This window comes from Maniola jurtina, chromosome 4, assembly GCF_905333055.1.
Source record: "Maniola jurtina chromosome 4, ilManJurt1.1, whole genome shotgun sequence".
Lineage (NCBI taxonomy): Eukaryota > Metazoa > Arthropoda > Insecta > Lepidoptera > Nymphalidae > Maniola > Maniola jurtina.
In genome coordinates this window covers 5,338,200-5,357,873 of record NC_060032.1, presented here as the reverse complement: position 1 = coordinate 5,357,873, position 19,674 = coordinate 5,338,200, and the positions used below count along the sequence as shown (strand labels likewise).

Here is a 19,674-nt window from a genome sequence, read left to right as displayed (position 1 = left end):
CTGCCCCAAAACTGCTAAAAAGCCGTTGTTTACATGAGCAGTTTAAGCAAACAGATAAAAATAAAGCGAAGCTGATCTCAAGGATGTGAAAAGATGCACAATGATGTACAGTTACGAAGAGTTATAACTAGGCTTAGTCCATTTGTAACTAATTATGGTGGAGTTAGGAGTGTTAATCGCTTGCATTCTTAATGACTTATCGTAAGTTTGTCAAAAGGCTGGGACCGCCCGCTTTGGGACGCCTTGGGAGGTCTCATAGAAAGAGCAACGGATTTAATAGCTACAAGCGGTAGTAACGTCACTCTATCACCGATCACCACATGGGACAATTTGAATACCTTTAAAAACTAATACACCTTGTCTTAAAATCTTATAAGCTCCTTAACATTCTCCAACAACAATGTACTTATGAGTAGAAATGCAACCGGATTAGAAATAAAAAGACAATCAGTGACTTGAATAATAAAAAGTTTAAGTAACAATACAAAGATCAATTCTAGCTATGCATGAGATGCTTAAAATCAAACGTTGGTAGTGCGTAAATATTTAACTTTGAATAAAATAATCATTGTGGAGAGCATTGAATGGATCGTTATGTCGACTCCACTGTGAGATAGTCTCATCCTTCGGCACCTAAATGAGCCTTTGTACACCGTAAAATTGAAGAAACAATCTTAGGCCAGGAAAAAATACATCACGCATAGCCAAATAAATGACTCTGAAAATAATACAGCTTTATGAAAGCATTTTTAAGATGTTTCGATCCCTCGCTCACGAGATAAAATAAACATTAGAAACCAAACAAGGTACAGCTTTATTCATGAGATAAGAAATATTTTATCGCTAACATAATAAAGAAAAGATTCTATGAAAGGAGGATGGAGATAAAAATGGACGAATATTGATTTCTAAATGTGTTCGTCGCGTCTATCGTTAGAAACAGTAGCCGAGAGTTCGAGTCATATTTGATTGCACGTGGCTGCTATTCAATGGGCCGACAGTTCCGCATTATGGTGCGTTAATTTACGACGCACACGTCAAGCATATCAATGAAGTACCTACAGTCGCTACGGAATTGATCTAATCAATGATTTGAACGTCAATTGTTCACACCGAACATAAAAATAACCGTCGAGATGATAAACATTGTGAGCGCGTGCTTACTGGGAATAATAGTCGAATACCAGATTACGCTACCTTTGTATGTAATTCAGAGCCAATACCCGGTGGGCCTCCGGAAGAGCAATATGTACAAAAAGGTTTGTGATTTGTTAGCCTTCGAACTGCCAAATTGAAAATTCCAGTCATCCAGTCGAATCAAAAATGGTTTTCGATCAGCCATTCGCACCACGTATAATCGAATGGTCGTTTAATCCCCAAGGGCGGTGGACAATAGTGTGGAGAGGTAATTTGCATGGTTGTACCTACACCTAGTACGCATATTCGGCACATTTGCATGCCCAAAATGAGGCGGTATTCAAGTCCGAGGACACGGCAAGCCTCGGCGCCGTGCTGATGTAATCATATTGATGAGTTGAACAATAAATAATAATTCAAATTCAAACTTCATGCCGCCAAATTGCTATTGTGACATGAATTTATTGCTCCTAAATATGGTAGCGACCAGCGAGGGGGCCAATACTTAGTCGCCTCTCTTGAAATGAGATTAAAATGAGACACGTGTAGTTGTCACAGACGCACCAAACGTTTCGAGAAAAATATGGCTACAAAAACCGTGAGAACCGTTTATTTTTAAGGTATGTCATAATTTAGTTTGTCGTCGTGTGGGAATACATACATGGTAGGTATGTCAGATAGAAGGTACTCACTTCCAGCCAGTTGAGTATCGCGAAAAGAGCCATATTTCGTTGCTGTGTGGACGAAAACAATGGCAGCGTTTACGCGCCCGTTGACAGTTGCACGGCCTCTGCAAAGAAAAAATGGGATGGAATAAATTTTCAATCGTCCAATGTTAGGGTTCAAATAAACTTCTACTGAAAGAGATAGATTTTTGAAGCTGAAAGACTCTATTGGGAAACAGCTCGATCGAGTCTTTTAACTTCAAAAATATATTCGTTCTTTGAACTTAACTCGGCTAAGTAAAGTTATGTAAAAAAAGTACCTATATCTCAAAGAAATTTAAATGTGAAAAGCCTATAAACACACACGATTTAAAATGCAAAGCCTTTTCAGTTCCCCCCCTGGGCGGCGGCGGGTCGGAGGTTCTTTGAGTCTCGCACGAAGCGCGGAAATGACCAGTGAAATCAGTAACTTTGCACAAGTAAAGCATATCCGGCGCAGAATTAGGTCAAAGACGGTGTAGAAAAGCACTAAAGTGGGATTTTTAATAAGAAAAGAGTTATAACACGTGCTTTTTAAAATGCAAAGCCTTTTCATACTTCTGCTGAGCGTGGATCGACAATTCTTTGGGATCTGCACAAAGCTTTGAAATAAGAAAAGAGATTCGTAACTTTGCGCATTGAAAACAAATCCATTTTAGGAAATCAGGTCACAATACCGTGTGCTTAGTATGAGATTTTACACCTCACCAACGTTGATAGAATTCGAGCATCGAAGCATAATGACATCATTTTAACTTTATGTGTCAAATTTCATGTTAAAAGTAACTACGACTTTAGTCCTATTTTAAAAGTGAACCATACTTTTGACGTGACAGTTGACCCATAGAGTTAAAATGGCGCGTGAGAAGTCATTTTGTACGGACTATACTTAAAACGGCCGACAACAACGCTGAAATTCTCTACACTACAACGTTCGCGTTGGTGAGATGTAAAATCTTATACTAAGCCCACTGTACTATGTAACAATTCGCTTAAGTGAAACTATATATCGCCAGAGCCAATAACACAAGCTATTTAAACTGCAGAGCCTTTTCATTTTGCGACCGACCTTTGCACGGAGCGGAAATGATCAATGAGTAACGGTAGAAGAGGAAATCCGGTGCCTGTTATGTCAAAACCTACATATATCTTGGAAAATCTAATTTTAGGAAGGATCAACTAATTCTTTACTACTGTTATAAGCTTATAGTCTTCGTGCTTGTCTGTTTGTTTGTTGGTTTACATCATGCATAAACCACAGGAAAATTATAAAAAACTGCCAGTCCGCAACCAGTGCCGAGCAATATAGATTCTTTTGACGAATCAAAAGCACCTGTAAAAGTTTTTTTGAATAACTTTCTATTCTATCTCTTGCTTCAATTCTGATTAAAATAAGTCTAGAATCCCAAATTCATTCTGCAGATTGGCACCGCGCCGGTGACTTCAAGAGCAATTTAGCATATTTTGAACAAAAATAAAGTTTTTAAAAGGATTTTTTAACTTTATAGACTAGCGCTTGGCTGCAATCAGACCTGATGGCAAGTGATAATGCAGCCGAAAATGGAACGCGCTTGCCTAAAAGGTGCCTATTCAGTCTTGACTTAAAGGTATGTTAAAAGTCTAATTTTTCTAAAAGCTCTTTTTAGAGATCACTGATAATACAAATACATGCACCAATTAACATTTACAGACTGTCATATCCATTCAGACATCAAAGTTAACAATAGACGTTAAACAAGAATCAGGAGGTACGTTGTGATACTAAACAATGTGGACTTAACAGGATTTTATACGTAACCGTGTTCATATTCATACATGAGGTATAAAATTTAAGTCGGGTCTGAATACATTTATCCTTTGTTCGGGAGGACATGGAGTTAGAAAAGATTAGAGGGGCGACGAAATGACGATGCGATGGTACGGTTATAGCCTGTAAAGCGAAATGGGAGGTCGCGTTGAAAGGTCGTTACGAGTACATACAGAGGAACTTTATTCCGAATACTAGAAATCTATAACCCTGCAGCCGCAGTGGCGTGCAGAAGGTTTATGTCTAGGGTAGGCATTATGTAGATAGATACTTACCTATTTAATGTCAGGTCATAAAAACGAACATTGAGCTGTTTCTAGGGTAAGTAGTGCTTTTATTCCAATATATCCTGCACGCCACTGCCCGCTTGACATGGTCGCGGTGACACCGAATGCGCGCATACGTGTGTCCGTTTTATTACGCAAGGAATTGTGGCAAGCGTGTTATTGCAGTAAGTACAAGGCACTAAAGGCGCGGCACTGCTGCTACGCACCTTCGCAGTGTGAAACGTCAATGCCTTTACATAGTTCATTGTATTACAAATTCTAAAAGTCTGGTTCGACTCTGTACTAGGAGTATGTAATAAAGTGATACCGAGAGACACCCATAACGCTATACGCATGACATTCCCATTTTAAATTGATTTCCAAACATAATAAGTATGTTTTCAATTCGATACGTTTTATTTTTAAAGTACAATGATGTATTTGGCGGTTGGTTAAATAATAATAATTTGTATCAACCAAAAACCCTGTAGACATCTTTGAAACAAATGAACGTATTGTTTCGTTTAATATAATCGTGTCACGTACTCTTACATTTCGGAGACACAGGAAACTGTTTAGTGTTTATTTAACTATATTCCCTCGCCTACTTGATTATTTACAGAATAACGAACCTTGGCTAAGAAACTTTATCTAAAAGCCGAATCCCGAAACTTCAATTATTCTGTCTATCCTCAATCATGTGTTTTATATTTCTTACAGAACAAATTCAATATTAAATAAATAAAACGTTTATTTCCAATCATCTTATATAACATATACATACATAGGTATTATTTGATCTTGAACAATTTGCGTGCTTATTAACACAATTACTCCAATAGTAATACAATTTGAAAAATGTTGCAAGATCAAGACCTGGCTATCCTAGCTAGATTTTTTAGATCTGTATTAAGGATAACCAGCCCTCTCCCTCAGTTATCCAAAAAAATTAATAGGTACATAAGTGCACAAGCACAAATCAGTTTCTACAGAAAGTTGAGAAGAAGATTTTAACAATGTCCTCAAATCAAAAAGTCGCCAGTTGGGACATATAAACATTCTATTGTATACTTTTTACTAGCCTCAAGCACTACGTGTCCAGCGGCTCAATAAGAACTATTAACATTCAAATCTTCATCTTTCCTAGGAATTATGGCAAATGTAAACGTCCCACGTCGAATGCATCTCATTTGCATTCGAACAACATGCTCTTCCCAATATCATAGACGTAGCAAGTACTTAGCAACATTGATTTGATACCGCCGAAACCGGCGCGCCGAGGCGGCAAGTTGCAACCTTAAGCATTCTACTCACGACACTGCGGCAGGGCCGATTTAGGAGGCACCTAGAATGGAGCAACCTAGGGTGGTCCCTACACCATTGGTCTGCAAGTGCAACTCAGTGCGTGATATCGGATGTATATCTGCGACTGCTGGCCGATCTAGAAGGCGATTTAGGATCCGACCTAAAATGACCCTACCATGACATATTTAGGAGGCAATCTAGAATCCTCCCCACTTTTTCATCCTAAATCGGCAGCAGTGTCGTGAATAGAATGTTTAGCAACGCGGTGGAAATTGGCAGTCTCTGTTTAACATTTGAAACTACGAACATGCTCTTCTCAATATCCTAGCCGCCGCCGAAACGACGTCTAACCATACAATGCGGTGGGTATCGGGTGTCTCTATTTGACATAATTACATTTGAAACTACGAATAACATGCTCTTCCCAATATCCTAGCAAGTAGCAACATACTCGTAGTTGATACTTACCGCCGAATCGACGTGCAACATTTTACGATTACAACACTTGGGAAACGGGTAACTCTATTTAATATTATTACGTTTGAAACAATTTTAGTTTTACTGGCAGGTCAACTTTACTACTTTCTTTCTCTTTCCTTTTTTTGTCCCTCTTTTAGTCCCACAGCTGGTCCTGCCTTGGCGGGTGCCGTTAGCTGGGTTGCAGTTGGAAACATTCGTGTCCCTGTGTCCAGCAACAACGAACGAGCCGGAACACTGTGGGGTTTTAGTCGGTAAGAGTCCAACATAATGGTATCCATGAGGATTTCCTCACCTTAAAAAAAGCATGTCATAGTTTCCTGTAGCCCAGCCACGAAGGACATACGTGGAACACCGTGGGGTTTTCGTCAGTATCCATTAGGATTTCCCCACGAAAAAAAAGCAGGTCATAGTAAAGTTTGATTCCAGCATTGTTGAGCTTATTCTCGTTTCTATTTCCTTACTAACACAAAATAATAGAGTTAGTCTCTAGTTTCGACAGTTGGTAGGTACTTGTTAGGTATCTAACCTCCCGTTAAAATCAACATGGCATTAAATATTTACAATGCGGTTGAATATTCGCTCTGTTTCAAGTTTCAACAGATCCCTTTCAGTAGGTATCTCTTTCATTTCTATTCATAGCAATTCTATCAAATGTGCTTGTTTTAAACTAGAAACTTCTACCTATTGTTTCTAAGCAAGCGCACTCTAACCTCATCATTGCGTATAACAAGGCATTATTATCGTCAAGCGTTAAGTCACCCTTGACAAGTCAAGGTTACCATAGTATTGCATATGAGTCGGGATAGACTCCATAAATATCAACCAGATGACTGAGATCTCTACACCTGCTGAAAAAAACAGCTGATAATAATCTCTATACCGTTGAACAGATTTTAATCAAACATAGCTAAGAACCATCTCTCTTAAACAGGCTTTGGAATTAAAAAAACCGCATTCGGTCATCCGTTTGAACGACTCGATACCATAGACATACACTCAGATGGATGATACAGACACAGAGATACACGCGTTATAACACCCCTTTGTTTGGGTCGGAGGTTAAAAAGACGCCGACCAATATAATTTTTACATTTTCATTTTAGCTATGTTTAAAAAGGGTGCAATGAGCTTGGCAATGAAATGAAGCGATCCTCGTGGTAGGTTTCACACACAGCTCTCCTACGCATCTTACACATCCCTAGTAGAAAGGCAGTTTTTACCACCTCAATTCTTATTACCACAATATAAGGAAGCCCAAACCAGCTCAAAGCATCGTCGCGTTCTCAGTAGTGAACCGAGACAAGACGGGTTGATTATGCTGATCATGATGATTTAGGTATATCAAATTTCATCCGAGAGGTGTCGGGCGGATCAACTAGCAAAATATAAAGAAGAATGAGTTAAACACAAAACTACCGCATCCGATGAATCCTTTATATTCGCACACGAAAGCCGCGCTCTACCTACTCAATATTGTAGGCTGAGGCAATAAGCACGAAAACCGCTACGATGCCGAAACTAACGGGGCGTTAAATATTCACTACGACGTGAAAAGGCCTTTATTGACCCAAAAAATTTACCAATCAAGATAAAGGTCCAAACGAAAACCTCCAATCATTATCATCTCAACCCATCGCCAGCCCATATAACTGAGCAGAAATCTTCTTTCCGAATGAAAAAGGTTTAGGTCCACCACTCTGGCCAAGTGCGGATTAGCAAACTTCACAGAACTTTTAGAACGGAACAGATGTGACTTTTGGCATACAGGTTTCCTCACGAAGTTTTCTTTCACAGTTAAAGTAACATTTTTAATTGCATAAAACATAGAGTAACTATATGCATGCCTGGGAACGAACCCGCGACTCCCCATGTAAAAGGTCTCCCGCTCTCCCTATTACTATCAACTGTAATAAAAAAATATCGATGGGGAACCTTTTACTAGTGAGTATGAAAATGCAATAGTCTTTATGGCTGATTCTATTCTACACAATCTCTAAACTTACTGAAACAACAGATCTAAAGTCTAAAATATCTCTTTTATAATGCGGAAAGAGATATTCATTAGATTTAGGCCTTCCAATTTAGTTTAGAGATTGTGTACAAGAGAATCAGCTACAATTTGTCTGTTTATGTAGGTACCTCTGTGCAAGTGTGTCGCATCATGCTTAATACTGGATTGATTGAAATGAATCTTCGGCAGTTCAAAATTAATTCATTACTAATTACACTTAAAAATACTTCAAGTTCCAACAAAATCGATCGCCGAATTTCACGTGGGCGAAACCAAGGCAGACATTATCCTGAGACTAAAGTCAGTTTGAACTTCAAAACCAACAAACCCAATTTAGCTTAGTGCAAAGTTACTGACTTGATAAAATCTCTTAGATTGACTTACCCCGGCTTTGCAGGAGTGTCCTTAACAAAATTATTATCTATCTTGAGTGATAGCACACTAATACGAGTATTATAAAGGCGAATGTTTGTGTGTATGTATGTGCGTATGTGTGTATGTCTGTTACTCTTTCACTCACAAACTACTGAACGCATTTGGCTGAAATTCGGAATGAAGATAGATTATACCCTGGATTAACACATAGGCTACTTTTTATCCCGGAATATCAAAGAGTTTCTAAAAACGGGCGTCTGCTAGTTCATTATAAAACAAAAGCCGGCTGGACTCACGTGATTTATCATTCACAACTGATAGACGTCTACTTTTGGGCATAGGCATAGTTTTACGATGTAATAGATCTCTTGTAGGGACTAAACGAAATATTCCGTGTATATTGTAATAATCAAAATTTAATTAAAATCGATTTAAAACTTTTTAAGATTAAGTAGCGCTCACAAAAATTCTGCTGGCTGATTTTATATTTTAGAGGAGTGACTGCGGTTGTGACCCAAATAAATCTCTGATAATGTTCTATATTCTTAAATGTACTGCTAAAACGTGGTAGCAGATGCTTGCTTGAACTACTCTATATTTGGCAAGTTCACCGCTGCTCAGTAACTCAGTATCTCGCAACCGAGTCAAAGAACGCTTGTGGTATTATCCTGAGACTTCAAAGTTTGAATACTAAAGTCAGTTTGAACTTCAAAACTAACAAACCCGAGTTAGCTTTGTAACTACCTAGTATACCAATACTGTCTTAGTAAAAATTAGACTAGCTGACTCACCCGCCTTCATTCGGTTGTATTTAACTACTAATCACTGTTGGACATAGGTCTATTTGTTTGTACTTCCTCACGCCACGGTCCTACGCCGCCTGAATCCAGCGGCTCCCTGCGACTTGTTTGATCTTGTCTGTCCCTCCTAATGGGCGAAAGGTCTTTCCAATGAATCAAGAACCCAACGTCTATCTGTTATTTTTTTTTAAGTGTATGTATATCCAAGAAAATAACAAAAAATTGTACCTTTTGTACAATTTTTTGCGGAAAATGTATAGGCAAATCGTGGAACTTAAGGATGACGCATTTACCGCATCCCATTTAGTGGCAAAGCACACACGATACCGTTTGCATCGGAAATTGGCGATTTGATCGTTTTTCGGAAGCTACAAACTGCGATTGAACTTTTAACCTCGCACATTTGATCGTCCGAAAGCTCGAAAGCTATGCAATCATGGAGTTTTACTCTGCACCGATTCGAACGCCACGTGCAGTAATTTACCGAGTCTCTGGCATAGATACCACTCTCAAGTATAACAGACAATGGAAGTCGTTGACCACCGATGTCATTCCGGGATCGTTCGCATGGGGTCTTAGCCCAAACTCTGAAAAAACTGCTATATTTCTTCTCCCTGTTTAGGTACTTTATATTTTTTGGGATTAAGACTGACGCCAAATAAAAAGATTTCGAGATTAATTACTAAGTAAAACCTTGACTAATCCTTCATAAAATAATAAATTAAAACACTAAATACTTATAATGGTAGGTTTATAAAATATAAGATAATTTTGTAAAGGAGACTTTCAAAGACTCCACGCGACCGATGTTAACAAATAAACGCGACCAACCTAGAGTTAAAGTATCGCGTGTGCTTTGGCCCTTACGTCAGTACATCACGTCCCCCAAATATTGCCTGTACTTCGGCAGTAAGTACAAGTCGCTACAGACCGCTACTGCAACCAGCAAGGCGTTAAATATTTACTATGCGGTAGGAAACTCTCCTCCACTATGACCTAACTCTTGACCTAGTTAGACCTAACTTGGTATGCATAATTCTATACCGTGTATGCTAATGTTATCAGTTTCTAAGCCACATATTAGTTTTAGTTTCATGCATTCTGTTGGTGCGGACAGTAGGTACATCTAAAGTGAATCATATTTAGAGAAGTTACACAGTCATAAGAAATCAAAGATAAATTCATATATTTATTTGTACCCAAAAAAAGTGGACAGGGAAGCGCTTATCTTAATTAAAAAAATATTATTGGTTTTATTTTCAATGCCGCATGGATGAAATTATACAAACGTCTAAACGTCGCTGATTTTGTTTTGATAGCCGTTCATTATGTATCATTATTTAAAGACAAATGTGTAAATTAAAAATTTACAACACCCTCGGCAAGTGAAGGAGTTTACAGTAACTAGAAAAGAGCTGATAAGTTTCAAACGGTGGAACCGATTTTCTTGGATATTATCTTATAGCTAAGAATACCTTTCAAACAAAAAAAACTAAATTAAAATCGGTTCATTAGTTTAGGACCAACGATGCCACAGACAGGTATACAGATACACAGATACATACGTCAAACTTATAACACCCCTCTTTTTGGATCGGGGGTTAAAAATGATTCACTTTAAATGAACCTTCTAATGTGTTCTGGAGTGGAGACCGCGTACCAGCAAGCGCAGTGTGGGACCACCTCCAACTCACTGGATAGACGATTTTAAGAAAGTAGCGGGAAATGGGTGGATAAGAAGGTAGCGGGAATCGGGCGGATGAGGAAGGCGGCGGAACATATTTGGTGGCGCGCTATCAGGAAGGCACATGTCCAACAGTGGACTTGCAGTTCCATATTCCTTTAAATATCTCTCCTCTCTATCTCGTCTCGTCTATCTACAGGTATACCTCACTATAACTAAAGAGCTGGTGAAAGCTGATGAATAAACCAACAAGTTCTTTTCCATTTATGCGGCAATTAGTTACTCGTTTTATTTTCTTATACATTAACCTACCCGGGCTGTTTAGTACCATATGCACGCCATTGCATATTATAAATGCAGGTAGAGGTAACATTATGGTTCTTTTACCTCCTTTTACGACGCTTTAGCGCAATAAATTAAGTTTCAACGCTGGAAAATATGAAAATAAAAAAAATAGCAATAACGTTTATAATTACAAACTGCCACTCAACCACACAGAACGCAATTAAAACCAGGCAATGGGTATAATGACTCGATAACTAGCCAAGTCGTCAACTTAAGTTTTTTTATGTAAGTCCACAAGGCGAATATTCATAAAACGTTTTGTGTTTTAAGGTTCTAAAAAGTTAGTAGCATTATTTTCAAGCATATATTTTATGAGTGCACTTTAATGAAATTTCATCTTTTTCAAATTTCGAATGGTTAAAGCCACATCAATATTTTGCTTTTAAGGTGAATATTTCCAAGATAAGGGTGTCATCAACTCAAGACCGAGGGCTTTTGCTTTAGCGTAGGAAGAATTAAGAATACCAGCATATGATTGGAGCGATACTGTACCAGCCAAAATTAATATAATCAATCCTATCTGTAATTTTTCGATAAGTTACTTAGCAAAGCTGTTGTTATTTGTTAAAATTGAAATGTACTGTCTTTTTCGACAAATAACAACGATGCAAAGTAACTGAACCACAGAATACAGGTAAATTGAATTATTACTTTCACCCGTAAGTGGCAGCCAGGAACACTACCTCATGCGTTATGCCTGTAACGATAATAATAAACTATGAGGCATCGCCATAAAACAAAAACAGTGCAGTGTGACGGCTGCAATCACCTCTGATTGGTTGACGCTCGCTCACTATTGAACGATGCATTGTTGCAACAAGTATAGCATGAATTCAGCCAATCATAACAAATGCGATTGTAATAATGATTGGTGCAAATTTTCCGTAATCGACTACAGTAGTCATTTATTTGACAGCAGCAACGTGACAAAGCTGATTAGTGTATAAAGAATTCTTTGTTTATTATACATATAGACAGATCTGATGAACTGTGACTTTGGACTTTTTATATTCAATTGCAGTAAGATACCGTACATTCGGCTTCCAAGAAAAGCAATTTATCACCACGTACCAACAAAAACGAAGCAATTAAGATAAGAAATTGGTAAACACTTAGCACAAAATAGTGAAGTAAAAGAAGATCCGCTCAATACATCGCGCTATAAGAGTTACTCACTACTCACACAGACGCGTGCCACGTGTGACGGCGAGGTCAGCCTAAAGCGCAACACACACCGGCAGTGCCGAAGCTCGGTGTCTTTCTTGATGACAACTCAAACTAAGCTTTAATTAATTTGGTTTCGAACTGGTTTCGGTCTCGAATTTGGAGTTTGGCTCGCTTCAAATGCATATTATTTATTATTCGAAGTGGCTAATGCCTATATTGTAAGAATGATGGATTGTTGTAAAGTATTACAACATCGCAATAGTTGCAATTCCGAAAAGTTAGAGATGCGTGCGAGGCAACGAACCCCCGACCTGCCGAATAGAAAACTGACGTATTGACCGCTTAGCTATTACCGACACGTTTTTTGATGTTATGTGCGTTTTAAACAATCGCATGCTTTAACGGTGAAGGAAATATCGTGAGATTACCTACGTACCTAAAAGATCCATAATATTCTCAAAGGTGTGTGAAGTGAGCCAATTCGCATTAGCAGAGCGGACTATGGCCGAATAAGAAGGCCATAGGCCTTCTTATTCTAATAGGAGACCCGTTCTCACTAGCTAGCCGGTTATATATTGAACATGGTGATGATGAAAACTTTCAATTCATGTGGATTGGCTGAATTTATGGAATTCTTGCTGCGGCTGTATATATTTTAGCCAAAGATGAAATGGACAAGAGTTTCGGGCAAACATAGGATGGCTGAAACAATATCAATTAGAGCTGCAGCGCTCCAAACGAGATGGCGAACATTTCTAACGATAGGGTAATAAAATAATATCGTAGAGGAGCTAGTGCAGAGCATACATGTGGAATGTGGATATTATACGTAGGTATACCTACTCAGATCCAATATCAGGCCACGAACATTCCACTATCCAACAATAGAATAACTTGTAAAGGCATGCCTACAATTTTACTTTACTTCGCCATTAGAACGTAATTAATCTTGGCGGAAAAAAGTTAGGTGCCATGAAAATGTTAAGCTTTTACCCACTTTTGCCGCACTTTCTTTCTCATAAAATTAAAACTGATTTAGCGAGGACGCCTTTAGAATAGCGTGACGTTACATTTTCTCACAAAGAATCCGCCATTTTCATTTTTGCAACATCATCGCACGCATGCCTATCTTTAAGGTTACAGGCACACTGTAATACGACTCTGCGACGAATCTTATCTACGATTCGTCGTAAAACCGGACGCATTGAACGAGAAAGGAAATAGGTGTTTTCCGGGCTATAATGAATGATTTTACCTTACTAGATATACGAGTATTTATACAAATCTGTCCAGTACAATAATTATACCTTTTTGTAAAGTACTTAGCGCAAGAGGAGGCTTGGTCGCAGAAATACGAAGGATAATAGGAACTTAGATTTGGGGAAGAGCACAAAATCGTTATTTAAAGCAGCGGTCTTAAAAGTTGAAATCGCCCTAATGATTACCAATCTTTGTAAGGAGACAGCACATTAACAAGAAGAACAAGAACACAGCCTACACACACACAGAAAAAGGATCGGTTTTAATTTCGGAACAAATAAATAAAAATATGGCATGCTAAACTAATTATGTATTATAAAGCGAAAGTGTGTGTGTTTGTCTGCTAGTTTTTCACGTCCCTTCCATTGAACCGATATTGACGTTTGGTACAGATCGCTTGTATCTCAGGTAAATCAATAGGTTCCCTCAGGACTTTAAGAAACCCGTCCGTATAACCGCTTTTGACGGGTATAGAGATGCAGCCCTGTAATGGACATTGAATGTTCCCACAGGATTTTTAAAAATCTAAATCCACGCGGAAGAATTCGCGGGCATAAACTAGTACACAATAAAATGTTCTGTGCCTGTACATTCATTAAATAAATAGGTACGAGTGCATTAGGTACATATCACACGAAGCAGTTCACTGAAATAAAAACATGTTCATGAAATTAGAACAGGTTACGTCGCCACGACCCTCTGCCCCAGAATCGCTGTGCATGAAGCCTAAAAGCTGGTTGGCTTTGCCAAGCTTTGCGTCCTTCACATATTCATCACGTCTCCTTTGCATTTTCGACGCAGACTTTTATATTTAATATTGATCGAATAGAATTGGCTGCTTGACTTCCTAGATCCGTCGTGATGGATTGTTATGAAAAAAAGGCGACGATTTGTTTATGCGAAAAAAAGATAAGCTTTATTTTACCCGAGTAAGTACCCGTCTACTACAAGAGACTATGCTTCAATGGTATGTTTGTCTGTTCGTTGAGATATAGTTATCATTTTTTTTAAGTGATTTTAACTACATTCCGAAACTATAAATTAGTATTTAATACTTATTACTTACACATCAAAAAATTGGGGAACCGGCAAGGATTGAACCTGCATCCCTCTAGCTATCGCACCCTTGAGGTTCCTGTTACTACCCATGACGAAATCTTCGACAACTAAATACTAGTGACATCTAGTAGCAACACGTTCCAGTTGTCGTTCTACTATAGAATTCCTTAACCAAGGGATGGCACACCAGCCAAAGAGGTTATGTACTGTTCAAGCCTTGCCGATTCTGCAATTTTTAGCAAGTTTGATATGAAACTCGATACATTTATGTTAAAAAATTATAGTTTTCTTTATGATGGTTGTAAATAGAAACCTTATAGATTTAATATAAGGTTTAGAGCTACTTAGAGATCCAGTGACGTCTTTTATCGATCCACGTGCCATGATTACCTACTCCATTCGTTTCCGGTCCTTCATACTATGGCAACAAAACTAATAGCCTATATAAAATAACGATAAGATAATATATCTTAGATACAAGGCAGGCGGCCTCGAGGCGTCACCCAATCAACAGTACGACAGGCTGATTAATACAAACGGCACAGGTTACGGGGGCGTACCTACTGCTGGCATAGTTAACCAGTTGCTAGCTTGTGTGGCTGATTAATATGCAAACTTGCTACAAATCATTGTGTATTTTCGAATTAGTTCGGTTAATGAGATTGGGTGGAGGTAGCCAAGGGTCTCGAAAGGCGAAATATAAAATCGGTAGAATTACGAAGCCTGCTAAAAATCGTTGGATTGGTAATAACAAATAATTCCCGCAAACCATTAAGGGACCAGAAAGGGTTGCTATGACTGAGAAATATTAAAATCGTAAAAAATAAGAGGAATTTTCTTGAGCTCGTGAAAATCATTAGAAAATTGTTACAGGTACATTTGTCCTGACTGTACCTAATATAGTAGTACCTAATATAGTACGCCCAGCATTTGTTGTGACTTGTGATCCAATTTGTACCTACGTTCAGTGGCGTGCATAGAATCTAAAGCCAGGGTAAACATTGAGGTATGAACTTATTTTCTGGCAGGTCATAATGGAAAATAAGTGTTGATTTATTACAACTAGGGTAAGCAGTACTTTTATACCTCTATGAGCTGCACGCCACTGCCTACGTTGATGGTAATATGTCAGCTATCATCACCTTACCGCGAGTTAGAGGTCTATGTCGAATAGAAAACATTGAGTTCTTACGTACCTTCAAGTCCAGATCCATAACAAGGTGTCTTCCAAAAGAAGTGCCCCCAGTCTTCTGTATATGCAAGAACACCATGACGTCGTGAGCGTTTAGATCGAACCTAAAGTCGTCGTGCAAGACATCGTCATATGACAGACCGGGTTGAGCCATCACATCGGGTAGTGGTCTTCCGGGGGCTTCCGCGTACGTCAGTGCAAGTGATTCTGATACCCGGTCCCTTGGTGATAGCGCGCACACCTGAAACAAAGAGATATAACTTGTGATTCGGTATTGGTAACTCCTTAAATCATAGACATAATCCACTGGAAATAAATATCTATAGACTTTAAATATCTACGTATGTAACTCATAATTTTCATTCATTTTTAGGGTTCCGTACCCGAAGGGTGTCAACGGGACCCTATTACTTAAGCCTCCGTTGTCCGTCTGTCCATACTCGGGACTATAGGCGCTTGCTTGTAGTGCTCAAGGAAAGCGCACATAGAAGCTGATACATACCTTTTGCGGTAGACTACAAATCGCAGTTTATTCGCTAACCTGCTTCCATCTTAGACTGCATCATTTCTTACCACAGAATATCGTAGACCGCAGTCAAGGGAATAAAAACATAATGTTCAGTTTAAAATTCCATTATTATTTGTGCATGTAATGAGTGAACCGACAATAAATCATGAGCTAAAGTAGAGGTGTTTACCTTCTTCTGAAAGCCAACTCAAGTGAACCTTATTGCAATCACCACATAAATAGGAAAAGGTTCAAAAAAGGCTCGCCCACGGGTCAACGTTGTTTAACCGAGACATCTTTTGATATAAGTTACCCACCCTGTCGCTACCAGACTACACCGTACCTCCAGCCATTAGTTACCGTTGGCAGTATTTTACGAAGTTAGTGGAGTGTGTCTGCACATAAAACCATAATGTAGGTTTTAATGTAGAGTCGCGAAGCTAACAGAACCTGTTTAATGTTTTGCACCTTTTATTCGGACGCTTTAAAGCGCAATAAAGATTATCTAAATATACTGTGTTACTACATAATACATAGAAGTAACTGGTTAATATAAAGAATACCTACTTCCTATCTTCTATCATATATATACGTATCGTGCAGATTGTGTTAAGAGCCATGATATGAAATTAACCTGTATTCACTGTTAAAGTACTTACGTGCAGTGATTCATTCTTTTGATGCAAAATTTACAATTGTCCAATACCCATGGACGTAGTGTAGTACCTACATATTTATTTCCAATCTCAAATTGACCAGACTAATTGGTATAACTACTGTAAACAAAAATAGCATTCTAAAAACTGACACCTATCCACAATTCAAAAAAAGTTTAAGAAGCTAGAAGTCACTTATTTAATAAGTACTTTTGGGTTCAAAAAATTTGAAAAACAATGAAAAATAAGCAGAATTACCTACAAGGTGGACTTAATAACGCATTAAAAATAATACAGAACTGTTTTCTGATGCAAAGCGGATTTTCTCGCTAACTTAATTAATTTTAACGATTTTCATTCAGCTTCCAAGAGAAATAGGACTTTGCTTATTTTTGCAGTCTCTCTTGAAAACAAATTAAACGCTTTTATAAAAGGTAAAAGAAGGTATTAGGTAAGAGAATTTAAAAAAAAGGGGAGTAAATTAATATCGTATTCTATCTCCCGTTCGTTTACTCAAATAGAAACTCTACAACATGGAAAATTCCTTTCAAATATGGAAAAATCCTTTCAAAATCCTAATAAAATGTTTCAAATTCTTCTGCTAAGGGATTAGCCAGGCTGGTTTTAGAATATGTTTGTTTCATGAAATATTTATATTCGTGTTGATGGCAAGTTAAGCCTTGGAAACATCTTCATCGTCAAAACACGACTATTAATTCATCAGCCTATTATAAGTCTTTAACTCCAGTTGCGGGAGGTACATACAGGTTCCTTAAGAATGATACTTCCATTCTGTGGAACATTATAAAACTATTGACATAAAGCTATTGACGAAATGAAATGAAAGCTATTGAATTAATGAAATTAATAATCAATTCTATCTGTAATCTGCCAATAAGTTATTTAGCAAAATTGTTATTTGTCAAAAATTTTATGGTTTTCTTTAACAAAATAACATGTAGCATGCATGTTGCAACTGCAATGATTCGAGTTTCGACCTACCGATAACCATGTGTATTGTGTTGTAGTACATTCTCAAATAGACCGGTGTCTAACAAGCAGACTGATAGTTGGATGGAAGACTCCAGAGCTAACTTTACTCGACGATAACGTGTGTTACCAAAAGGCTGTGGAATTCTGCATTCGTCTGTCCCAATCAATAAAATGGCACAGCAATCTAAATGCGTAATAATAATTCCAGATAAGGATTAGGGGCGGAAAGGTTAAGAGGGTTCCGAGAGCAGCCTATCCGGACCCCCTCTTGTTTGTTCGGCGTAATGAAGTGGGCCGGCCGTTCATCCATTAATACAGTCGCAATCACCACTGTGCGGGCGTTTGGGCAAAGGTTCTCTCACCTTAGATTGGATTTGTTTTTGTTGAGCATTTGTTAATTGTATGTTGAACTTAAGAGGGTGTTTTGTTTTTACAGTATACGATTCGATTACGACCCGATAGGTGCGATAGTTATACTCACATTTAACTTTTAGATCAGGTATAGAGCTTGCTGTATGCAGGTAGTTACAGCAAAGTCCTCAAGATTAGAGTAAAAGGCTTTATCAGTACTTTACAATATTTAATAGAGTTGTTCACATCAGCAATAATTTTAATCTACTTAATTTGCTTATGGCAAAAGCCTATTTCCGTCAGTCAGTCTCTTTGCGTCCACAGCTGCACATAGGGCTTCCCAAAAACGCACCGCCACACACGGTCTTCCGCCTATTTCCTTTACACTATCTGAACATTCCTACTCATCAGTGTAAATCGAAGCCTATTAGCTTTGGTAAGTTCAACTTGAATATTATAACAGCCCAAAAGCCAAGAAGTGACGCAGTACTCAAGCTAAAGGTAGTGAGGCGCGGAAGGTTAAGAGGGTGACGAGATAAAGAGCCTATCCGCACCCCCTCTTGTTTGTTCGCTTTAATGAAGTGCCAGGCCCTTCATCCATTAATCTACAGTCGCAATCACAAACTCTTACAGTGTATTATTTCGGGCCAAGGTTCGTCGTGCTTCTTGAATTTGTATTCTGCTCAGTATCGGCTAATTGGATGGTTTCCTTAAGACCTTTCAACGTTAACATCACGTTGTTGTCAAGCAGGATTTGGAATAATATTTCTCCATCATTCTGACATCGTGACATCCTTCTCGTAATTGATGAAGGTGCGCTTACTTTATGTAAAACGAATTAGACTCAGCAGAAGTACCATTGAACCAGAAGTTTACCGTCGCAACATTTAATAATAATAAAGTGAAGGTTAATGGACCAATAATTTAGACTGCATTCTGAGATATGTAGACCAGCTTAGTCATTTCAATCATAACGACTGAAAATAAGTAATCTTTTATTATGATGAAAGGAGTCTTTTTTTGTGGATACTTTAAATAAGTTAAGCTTTTAACGATAAGTTCTTATTAAATGAGGCATCCACACAACTAACCCTTAGTCCTCAAGTTACACCTTAGCTACATAGATTTTCTCGGTTCTCCTAATAAAGACCACAATCAATACACTAATCAAGGAGTTATTCCAGACCACAGTGTAATAGCTTTTTTTTTTTAAATTATATAGACTAGCGCTTGGCTGCAATCAGACCTGCTAGTAAGTGATGATGCAGCCTAAGATGGAGCGCGCTTGCCTAGAAGTTGCCTATTCACTCTTGACTTGAAGGTGCCCATATTATAGGTGGAAGGGAAAACTGATGCCGGAAGGGCGTTCCATATCCTAGCTGTTCCGAACTTTTTTTTTTTAACTTTTATAAGCAAAGATACGATAATCCGCTATATATTATAATTGAGTTTACCCACGCACCATCTTGCTTCTACTATCACAAACCTAATATTAATTTCTCAATTGTGCCATTGTTCTTATCTAATGAAATAAAGGTTCGAATCGCGCCACAGCCCGCAGGGTACAATTCCAG

General features: G+C 38.3%; 1 protein-coding gene across 2 annotated transcripts in view; it reads right to left on the bottom strand.

Moving 5' to 3' along the window:
- The window catches only part of LOC123864791 (heparan-sulfate 6-O-sulfotransferase 2), a 131,494-nt gene that overhangs the window by 96,433 nt on the left and 15,387 nt on the right, over positions 1 to 19,674 (bottom strand). For both annotated transcript variants that reach the window (XM_045905470.1, XM_045905471.1), the window contains exons 2-3: positions 15,597 to 15,833; positions 1,830 to 1,927 (exon numbers count right to left, since the gene is read on the bottom strand). In XM_045905470.1, coding sequence (XP_045761426.1) covers positions 1,830 to 1,927; positions 15,597 to 15,833 — 335 coding nt within the window. The remainder of the gene's footprint in view (positions 1 to 1,829; positions 1,928 to 15,596; positions 15,834 to 19,674) is intronic.